Source organism: Carcharodon carcharias, chromosome 3 (assembly GCF_017639515.1).
Source record: "Carcharodon carcharias isolate sCarCar2 chromosome 3, sCarCar2.pri, whole genome shotgun sequence".
NCBI classification, from domain to species: domain Eukaryota; kingdom Metazoa; phylum Chordata; class Chondrichthyes; order Lamniformes; family Lamnidae; genus Carcharodon; species Carcharodon carcharias.
The window spans coordinates 191,379,442-191,390,258 of NC_054469.1; the positions used below are offsets into that span (position 1 = coordinate 191,379,442).

Sequence of the window (10,817 nt, forward strand, 5' to 3'; positions counted from 1 at the left end):
TTGTAATTGCGTACAATAGCTTGTGTTCTCCAAACAACTTGCTAATTTTATCTGACGTGCCATCTTTTGCCTTTTTCATTTCTTTTAGAATTTCCAGATACACTTATTAAGCTCGAGAGGGCCTGTTGAGGTTTACTTGTGTCCAGATGACACTGGAACATCCAGTAGTCCATTGAAGGCTGCCAGTCAGGAACATTCTAGAAGTATATCCCAGTCACGAATCCGGGGTAAGCCCGAGGCAGTGATTATTTTTGATCTATGTATATTTTATGTTTCTGTCTGTCTCTTGCAAGCTTTGGTTATATATGATAGCTTAATAAGGTCACTGTTGAAAAAGGCAAACACAGAACTAGGACTTATTTCTCAGAATGGATTTGAAAAGTAGACAAGTTATGCTAAATTTGTATCAAATCTTGGTTTGGCCACTCTTGGACATATTACCTAAAGTTCTGGTTGCCATATTATTAAAAAGTAAATAGAGGCACTGGAGAAGGTGCAAAATTAATTTCTACCATGATGCCAGAAATGCAAGGCTATACCCATCAAGGAAGGATGAACAGGCTGGGGCTCTTCTCTTGAAAAGATTGAGGGATGAGCTAATAAGTTCTTTACAATTATGAAACGTTTAATAGAATATGGAGTAGACACTATTTCCACTTGTGGGGAAAAGCAAAACTAGTGACTGTCAGCATAAGATAGTCACCACAAAAAGAATCTCCTTTACCCAGAGAGTGGTGAGAATGTGGAACTTGCTGCCACAGGGTGAGTTTGAGGTGATTTACATAGGTGCATTTTGCTGGAAGGTAGATGATCATAGGGAGAAGGACATAGAGAGTTCTTCTGCTGGATGAGGAAGGATGGAAGGAGGCTCAAGTGGGACATAAATACTGGCATGAACTGGTTGGCCCAAATGGTCTGGGTGTGTTATATTTTCTATTAAATAGGTCACTCCACATTATTGCCTTTTAAGATGTCACTGAAACATTCAGGCCTACAGAAATCTTGGAACAGTTTGTTGTTTTCTAATGCTTTGTTTTCTGTAACGCTTAAACCACCAATCAATCTCATCTCCCTTTTCCAAAAAAAGCAAAGTCAAACTGTTCCAATATTAACTGCTTTGACACTTCAACTCTTAATGTTTTTGCAAGAGTTTCTTTTAAATAGCATGAGCATTTGTAAATATTTGTATACTGAATTAGTCATATTCATAGTCCTAGAGTTCCACAGCTTGGAAAGAGGCCCTTCAGCCCATCCTGTCCACACCAGCCATCAAGCACCTATCTACTCTAATCCCATTTTCCAGCACTTGGCCCGTAGCCTTGTGTGTTATGGCATTTCACATGTTCATCTTATTACATCTTAAATGTTGAGGGTTCCCACCTTTACCACTCTTTCAGGCAGTGAGTTCCAGGATACCCCCCACCTACTGATCATACCTCCTACACTCATGTCTAGATCATTAATGTACACTACAAACAGCAAGAGACCAGCACCGAACCCTGTGGTATGCCACTGGACACAGGCTTCCAGTCACAAAAACAACCTTTGACCATCACCCTATGCCTCCTGCCACTAAGCCAATTTTGGATGCAATTTGCCAAATTGCCCTGGACCCCATGGGCTCTCACTCTTGACCAGTCTCCCATGCCGGACCTTGTCAAAAGCCTTACTGAAGTTCATGTAGACTACATCAACTGCACCCAAATCTACACACCAAGTCACCGCCTCAAAAAATTCAATCAAATTTGTTTGACAAAGCCATGCTGAATATCCTTGATCAATCCTTGCCTCTCCAAATGGAGATTAATTCTGTCATTCAGTGGCCTGTAGTTTCCTGGTTTATCCCAACCACCCTTCTTGAATTATAGAACCACATTCGCTGCCCTCCAGACCTCTGGCACCTCTCCTGTGACCAGAGAGGATTTGAAAGTTAATGTCAGAGCCCCTGCAATGTCCTCCCTTGCCTCCCACAGCAGCCTGGGATATATCTCCTTATGTGGGCCTGGGGTTTTATCCACTTTAAGCCTGCTAAAACTGCTATTACCTTCTCCCTTTCAATGCTAATTTGTTCTAGTATATCAAAGTCCCGTTCCCTAATTTCTATACCTACATCATCCTTCTCTATAGCAAATACAGGTGCAAAGTGCTCATTTAAAACTTCACCTACATCTTCTGGCTCCACACACAGATTGCCACATTGGTGCTTAATGGGCCCTACTCTTTCCCTGGTTATCCTCTTGTCCTAATGTACTTATAAACCACATTTTGATTTTCCTTTATTTTACCCGCCAGTGTTTTTTCATGCCCCCTCTTCACTCCCCTAATTTATTTTTTTTAAGTAACCCCCCTGCACTTTCTACTCCTAGGGCTTTCGCTGTTTTGAGCCCTTGGTATCAGCCATAAGCTTTTTTTTTTTAACCTTATCCAATCCTGTACGTGCCTTGACATCCAGGGTTCTCTAGACTTGTTGATCCCACTTTTCACCTTTATGAAACACGTTGGCCTTGCACACTCATTCTTTCCTTTTTTGAATGACTCCCACTACCCTGATGTAGATTTTCCCACAAGTAACTGCTTAGTCCGCTTTGGCCAGATCCTATCTTATCATATTGAAATCGGCCTTCACTCTATTCAGAACCTTTATTTCCAGTCCATCTTTGTCCTTTTCCATGACTACCTTAAATCTTACTCAGTTATGGTCAATATCACCGAAATGCTCATCCACTGACATTCTAACACTTGCCTAGTTTCCTTCCCTAAAATTAGGTCTAGCAGCACTCCCTCTCTTGTAGGACTTTCTACGTGTTGGCTTAAAAAGCTCTCCTGGATACAATTTAAGAATTCCACCCCCTCTAAGCCTTTCGTACTTTGTCTATTCCAGTTAATATTGGGGAAGTTGAAATCTCCTACTATTATTACCCTATTATTTTTACACTTCTCTGTGATTTGCCTACATATCTGTCCTTCCATCTCTCCTTCATTGTTTGGGGGTCTATAGTACACTCTCAGCAATGTGATTGGCCCCTTTTTGTTTAGGTTCTACCCATATGGCCTCATTTGTGGAATCTTCTAAGATATCATCCCTCCTCCTTGCAGCAATTGACTCCTTGATCAATATAGCAACACCACCATCACCTCCCCGTCTTGTCTGAAGATGCTATACCCTAGAATATTGAGCTGCCAGTCCTGCCTCTCCCTCAACCGTGTCTCTGTGATAGCAATGATATCATATCTCCATGTGTTAATCAACACCCTCAACTCATCTGCCTTACAAGACTCCTTGCATTAAAATAAATGCCATCCAGCCTTGCCATGCTCCCTTGTGCCTTAACTTGATGTATATGCTCTGCCTTCCAGACTGACTTGGGTTTTCCTCTATACTTGCCTGTGCATCATCCCCTACTATAGCTCCATTCTGTATCCCATCCCCTGGCCAAATTAGTTTAAGCCCCCACCATCAGCTCTAGCAAACCACCCCGTGAGGATTTTGGTCCTGTTCCTGTTCAGGTGCAACCTGTCCAACTTGTACAGGCCCCATCTTCTCCAAAAATGGACCCAGTGATCCAGGAATCTAAAGCCTTCTCTCCTGCACCAACTCTTCAGCCACACATTCATCTGCTTTATTCACCTATTCCTATACTCACTAGCATGTGGCACCAGGAGTAATCCAGAGGTTATAACCTTTTGAGCTCCTGCTTTTCAATCTGCTACCTAGCTCCCTAAATTCTTGTTGCTGGACCTCATCCCTCTTTCAACCTATGTCGTTGGTACCAATGTGAACCACGACCTCTGACTGTTCACCCTCCCCCTTCAGAATGCCCAGCCGTTCAGTGACACCCTTGACCTCGGCCCCAGGGAGGCAATACACCACCCTGGACACTCGTCTGCGGCTGCAGAAATGCCTGTCTATACCCCTCACTATTGAGTCTCCCTACCACTATTGCTCCTCTTCTCTTTTTCCTCCCCTCGTGTGCAGCTGGGCTCTGGCTGCACTCCCCAGAGGAACTTTACGCTCGCCGTTTTCCAACACAGAAAAACTGTTCTTGAGTGAGGTGCACTCTGGGGCTTTCCTGGCTACCTGACAGCCTCCCTCCTTCTGACTGGTGGTCACCCATTCCTTCTCTGACTGCACTTCCTTAAGCTGCAGAGTGACCATGTCTAAAAATGTGCTATCCGCGTAACTCTCAGCCTCTGAGGTGTACTGCTGTGCCTCTGGCTGATGCTCTAGCTGGTCAAACCGGTGGCACTTCCTGTAGATGTGGTCATCCAGGCTGCCAGCAGCATCTAAGACTTCCCACTGCAGGGCTTGTGGCACATGGGACTGAGCTCTCCTGCCATAACTTCAGTTAAAAGACTTTTACCTTGAATTTAAACTAAGTAGAAAATTATTTAAGATAAAAGCAAAATACTGCAGATGCTGGAAATCTGAAACCAAAACAGAAAATGCTGGGGAAGCTCAGTAGGTCTGGCAGCATCTGTGGAGAGGGAAATAATGTTTTGAGTCCATATAACCCTTCAGAGCTGAAGGGAAGAAAATTATTTAAGTTTCTTTTTTTAAAAAAGAAGCGAGAACTCTTACCTTTCCTTAATGCAGCTTTAATTGTAACCCTACATACATTTTTGTATCAGACTTGAGTACCAAGCTGCTTGACCAATAAATTCCCTAGCATAACGCTTCTATTGTGCTTTTAACCACTAGAGAGAGCTACAATATAGTGTACAGTACTGATCCCCTTTGATGGCAGGAACAGTTTCTACGAAATTAATTCTCATCCTTCTTAAATTAGTTTCCATTGCATTTGCACATTGATATTTCATCATGAGGCTTGAGCACTTTAGGTCCACATCCAACAAGCACATGAAAATTTTGAAGTGCAGTGACCCTTGTTATATGTACACTTGGTCAGTCTGATGAGAAGAGAACCAGAATTTTGCTGAGGCACATAAATGAACTACTGTGAAATTAGCAAAGTGTCTGTAGACTAATGTTGCCTATGAAACTGTATCCCAAGTGTAAGTTAGTGTTTTTAGGAGAGCAGGAAGTAGTTCACCTTTCCCTTCAATTTTCTTTCTTCCTTTTGTTTTCCTGTCATGAAGAGAAAAACTCAGTTGTTGGGAGAATGTAAATGCACACATGTCTCCATTATTCAGGTGTGTTTGACCCTATAGTCAGGCTGTTCAAACACAGTGGAATCACTGTTGAGCCCAGTTCCAAACCCTCCCACTTCTGTGTGCTTAACTTTTCAGAGCTGGTGACATTGACTGAGTTTCTCCCTTGTTCTCCCACCTTTGCATAGCCCTAGATGCTTCTACCACTGTTGTGTCTTCAAAACAAAGCATGTAATACAGATCAGAGGTGGAACCTGGAACTTCATTGGTCCACATAGTTTGGAACCTGAGACATTACCTTCAGATTATGAAAGAAGGGCACAAATTCTGTGTTTGATGTAAAAGGTCCATTTGGTGATTTGATGATTGCGGTTACATGGGGCTTTTTTTTTTGTTTGGTTGGTGTGTTTTGGCGGGGCGAGGAAGCCATAGCTGTTCTCTCCCAAAGGAAGCAAAGATTGACAGGCAAAACTGTAACTGAATAATGGACTGCCTTTTAAAATAGAAGTTGTTCAGGGTACAGTCAAGGAAGGGGAAAGGGGGGGCAAACAAATACAGAGTTCTTTGGATGGTGAAAGAGGAAGAGAGTAAGAGTAAACAGAAAAGGGGTGCATGTGACATGTAGGGTGAATAATACATTAGAGAATCAGGCTCCATATAGAAGGTACAGAGAGGAATTGAAAAAGCAAATAAGGGAATCCAAGAAAGTATGAGCAGAGACTGGCAGTGAACACAAAAGAGAACCCAGAAGTCTTTTATAGGCAAATAAATAGTAAAAGGAGGAGTGGAGCTGATTAGGGACCAAAAAGAGGTGGTAGTTCAGACACTTGATTGGCTGGAGAAGGTATTGGATAGACTGACTGTGCAGCTAAATTTGATAAGACATCAGGACTGGATGTGATGCATCCAAGGTTACTGAGGGAAGTAAAGGTGGAAATTTCAGAGGCACTGGCCATAATTTTTCAATTCTCCTTAGACACAGGGGTGGTGCCAGAGGACTGGAGAATTGCAAATGTTACACCCTTTTTTAAAAAAAAATGTGTAAAGGCAAGCCTTGCAACTGCAGGCCAGTCAGTTTAATGTTTGTGGTGGGAAAGCTTTTAAAAAACATGATTCGGGACAAAATTAATAGTTACTTGGGAAAATGTGGATTAATTAAGGAAAACCAGCATGGATTTGTTATGGGAAAATCATGCTTAACTAACTGGAGTTTTTTGATGAGGTAACAGAGGTTTGATGAGGGTAATGCTGTTGATGTGGTGTACATGTATTTCCAAAATGCATTTGACGAAGTGCAGGACCACAGACTTGAGCAAAGTTAGAGTTCATGGATTGATAGGGACAGCAGCAACGTGGATACGGAAGTGGCTGAATGATAGGAAGCAAAGTAGTGATGAGAGGTTGTTTTTCCAGACTGGAGGAAGGTTTATAGTGGCATTCCCCATGGGATCCCTGCTCTTGCTTATCAGTTAATGAAGCATGCAGGATCCTGGAATTTACAAATTGTGGCGTAAAGCACAAAAGCAAGGAAGTTTTGAGAAACATGTATAAACACTGGTTTGGTCTCAACAGGAGTATTGCATCCAGTTTTGGGCACCACACTTTAGGAAGGGTACGAAGTCGTTGTCATAGAGAGCCTAAAGCGCAGAAAAAGGCCCTTCGGCCTTTCGCGTCTGCGCTGGTCAGACAAGTACCTAACTATTCTAATCCCATTTTCCAGCACTAGACCCACAGCCTTGTACGCCATGGTATCGCAAGTGCACATCCAAATACTTCTTAACTGTTATGAGGATTTCTGCCTCTACCACCCTTGCAGGCAGTGAGTTCCAGATTCCCATCGCCATCTGGGTGAAAAAATTCTTCCTCTCATCCCCTCTAAACCTCCTGCCCCTTAGCTTAAATCTATGCCCCCTGGTTACTGATCCCTCCACCTTCCTTCCTGTCTACCCAATCTATGCCCCTCATAATTTTGTACACCTCAATCATGTTCCCCCTCAATCTCCTCTGCCCCAGGGAAAATAAGCCCAGTCTATCCAATCCCTCCTCAGATCTAAAACTCTCCAGCCCAGGCAACATCCTGGTAACTCTCCCCTGCACACTCTCTAGTACAATCACATCCTTCCTATAATGTGGATTCCAGAACTGCACACAGTACTCTAGCTGTGGCTTACCAGCGTTTTATACAGTTCCAGCATAACCTCCCTGCTCTTATATTCTATGCCTCAGCTAATAAGAGCAAGTATCCCATATGCCTTCTTAACCATTAGTTAATTTCTTAGTCATTGGAGTGTGCAGGAAAGATTCAGGAGAATGCTTAAGAAATGAGAAAATTCAGTTAGGTAGATAGATTGGCGAACCAGAGACTGTTCTCCTTGGAGAAGGTAAAATTGAGAGGAGATTTTTTTGGACACAAGGAAAGAGAAATTGTTCCCATTTGTGGAAGGATCGAGAACTAGAGGGTGCAGATTTAAGGTAATTGGCCAAAGAAACTACGGAAACATGGGGGAAGCTGTTTGTTAAATGCAGCGAGTGGTATGGGTTTAGAATGCACTGTCTGAAAGTTTAGCAGAATAAATCATGGCGTTCCAAATGGAAAAGGACGATTGTCTGAAAATGAAAAAATCTTTGGGCTACGGGGAAAAGGCAGGGGAGTGATACTAGCTGAATCGCACTTGCAGAGAGTCAGTATGGGCAAGATGGGCCAAATGGCTTCCTGTGCTGTAACAAGTTGATTCTATGAAATGGGATCCCTTTCTTTGAAAAGGAGCCAGCCATGGACTGCTTTCCAACCCTAATGTGCGGTGGCTAGGAGATGAGACATGTTGTTTACTAACTCATTTCTTATTTTCTTTTGACAGATTTTGACATTTCTAATAGTATTCAGCATGGTGACAGTTCAGGTTCACACTTTTCACCTTTAACCTCACTGAACAATCTCCTGCAACAAACTGAAGATCAGATTTCATTGCCCATGGAAGAGGAAGGACTGTTTGTAAATCTGTCTCCGTCGGTTGCTCAGGAAGAGTACATACTGAGCATTGGTGATAAAGCAGGAATCAGTGATCTGTTTGATTGTGATGTTGATGGGCTTTTCCCACTGGAAGATTTTTACATGACCAATTAAGCTGTCTGTGATGGACCTAGAAACAGAGTGCAAATTTGGAAGCTGGAGAGTGATGAGGGAAGTCTGTACCAATTACAGGAATAGTAATGGAACTTTTTGCCAGTAAAACCACAGCCAGTTGTGTTGACTCTAATCGTCTATATCGGCTACCGGCAACTGTGGTGTTTTATGCTGGTATTTTATATAAATTATGTATTAGCATGAAATGAAACTTCACTATTGATTACTGTACCCAGCTAATAATGGAATTTGTTGTGTTGGTTTTTGGCATGCATACTGTAAGTATTCACTCTGCAAATTATTTCAAGGCCTGGAGACCTTACTGACCATAGTCTTCCAAGGTGAATTGATCAGCTGTGGAAATTCTCTTGATTGGTTGAGATATGTAATAGTGCTGCATTTGGTCTTGCCTGAGAATAGGCTGTGGCTATATTGACAAACATTGTTTTGTCCTATGGTTGAGTTGAATGTAGCAGGTTTCACTATGTGTTGATTAGTTTAGTTTAGTTTATGTTGTGTGAGTGGAGGGAAAAATAATCTTATGAAGGGTGCAAATCTAAGTTTAAAAATTAATTGCAAATAAGGTTTCTCGTTTGCAATAAAGACATTAATTTAAAAAAAAACAAACCAAATCCAGAGTCTTTGCAACAATAACCAAGTTAGTTACTGAAGCTGGACTTTTCCATGTATTTTCCTTTCTGCCCCTTTCTCCTATTATTGTGAATTAATTAGATGCTAGTTAATTCTAGTTGCTGCTATGGGACAGTGTTCCTCCTGCTGCTTATTGCTAACACTTGGCTTGTGGGGTATTATTTAAGATTTTGCTGTTAATGTATCTCAGATTGTGTGGTGAGGGGCAACTGACCCAATGCACAGTCTGACAACACCCTACCTATTGTGTATGATGCTGCGGATCAGCTAGTACACTTTGTGCTGCATAATTCTTTGCTCTTGTATCCTTGGATTAATTTGGACCAGAGATGTGTTTGATTTATTTAACCATTACCACCAACATTGTGCATTAAATGAGGTTGTGTAATTAGCACCACCTTCTGTTGAACAGGAGTTCACAGCACAATAATTCCCTGAAATGTCTTGACAGAGCTGGTGTTGAGTTGACCCAAGCAACAGTGGTTGAAAATGCTATGTTTTCTAGTGCTATAATTCTTATTAAAGATCAATGCAATTAATGCAGATACATGCATTAAATTCCTGTTAAATAGGTCAGGTGGGTTAGAGGTGGTGATAGCACAAGAAAACAAATTCCTTGATATCTTGCTTATAAAGTGCACTGCCTGATATACAATTGAGCCATCAAGATGAATTAGGTGCCTTAGCTATCATCGCTAGGGCAGCAGTAAAGTTGGCTGTAACATCTTTGGTTAGGGAAGAGATAAATTGCCTGAGATTTCTCCTAAACACCAGCCAATACCTGTTGATGTAAAGTCAATGCAAGTGTAGGATTGAATTCCATTTTGATGTCCCTTTGTGGTCCAATAGATCATTTGCTTGAACTCAAGGTGTTTAATAGCAAGTTGAATGAGATGTTGGAGCCTGGCTGACGACAATGTAACAATTAATCTTCATGTGAGCCGATGCCTTCAGGAAAGGAGACCTTAAAGTCAAATAAGACATCTGTGGATTTTTGCCGCATTTTGAAATGTGCTTCATATGTGGAATCCTTTGTTTATGTAAGTTGATTGAAAGAGGAGATGGAAGCTGATGTAGTGAGTGAGTATGTGCTCCTTTTATCTTTGAAATTTTGTCTTGGTCACATCCTCTTGGCAAATGCTGCAAGAGTCCCATGCTGCTGGTTTGGTGAGTGGGGGAATCTACCAGGGTCCTTGTGTCTGATCACTCTCCAATTCCGGAAAGTGCATTTATGTGCACTTATGTGATGAGACTGAGCCAAATTACTTAAGCCCTTGATCCTGATACCTGCCCTTCCTGCAGGAGCTGATTTTTTTTCCCTGGGGCTTGGCTTTCATTTTTTAAAAATTAATTTTGGTAAGTTTATAGCAAGCTTTAGAATTGGTTGCAAAGAACGTTAGAATTGGTAGTATGGTATCAGCATGACATTTGTTCAGGGAACCAGTCTCAGTAAGTCTGTTCCCTGTTCCCTGTGATCTTTCTCTCTGTCTCTCTAAAATATCTCCGTGAACTCAGCATTTTCCTTTTGTAAATTCCTCACTTAACTAGGTGTTCAAAATTCTGAAGGATCACAACTTCACAATGGATTGCCCAAAAAGGCTGAGAACAAAGAGAGAAGCGTAACCAATAGTTAGGTTACTAATTTTTAACATTGAGATGTTGAAGAACAATTGTTTGGTAATCTCAAGTTGTCATTGGCTTTGAGGCTACGGTTAAATGCAGTGACTGAAGAAGGATGGTGTGTCATGGCTATGACTGGATGCAGAATGGAAGTATTTGTCAATTTGAAGCATATATAGATTCCCACAGGTGAAAGCACTCATATGTCTTTATACTTCAATAATGACCACCTGTTAGACAGTGAATACATGGACTGCTTTCTTGTGACTACTGGGCTTTATACAACTTCAACATCTATCACATACTCTTTCCT

General features: G+C 41.8%; 1 protein-coding gene across 1 annotated transcript in view; it reads left to right on the forward strand.

The window, feature by feature from the left end:
- Nucleotides 1-8,459, forward strand: part of LOC121276064 (transcription factor E2F3-like) — a 56,540-nt gene extending 48,081 nt beyond the window's left edge. Inside the window, exons 6-7 of the mRNA XM_041184005.1 lie at nucleotides 89-227; nucleotides 7,968-8,459. Coding sequence (XP_041039939.1) covers nucleotides 89-227; nucleotides 7,968-8,233 — 405 coding nt within the window. The 3' untranslated portion in view covers nucleotides 8,234-8,459. The remainder of the gene's footprint in view (nucleotides 1-88; nucleotides 228-7,967) is intronic.
- Nucleotides 8,460-10,817: the final 2,358 nt, after the last annotated feature.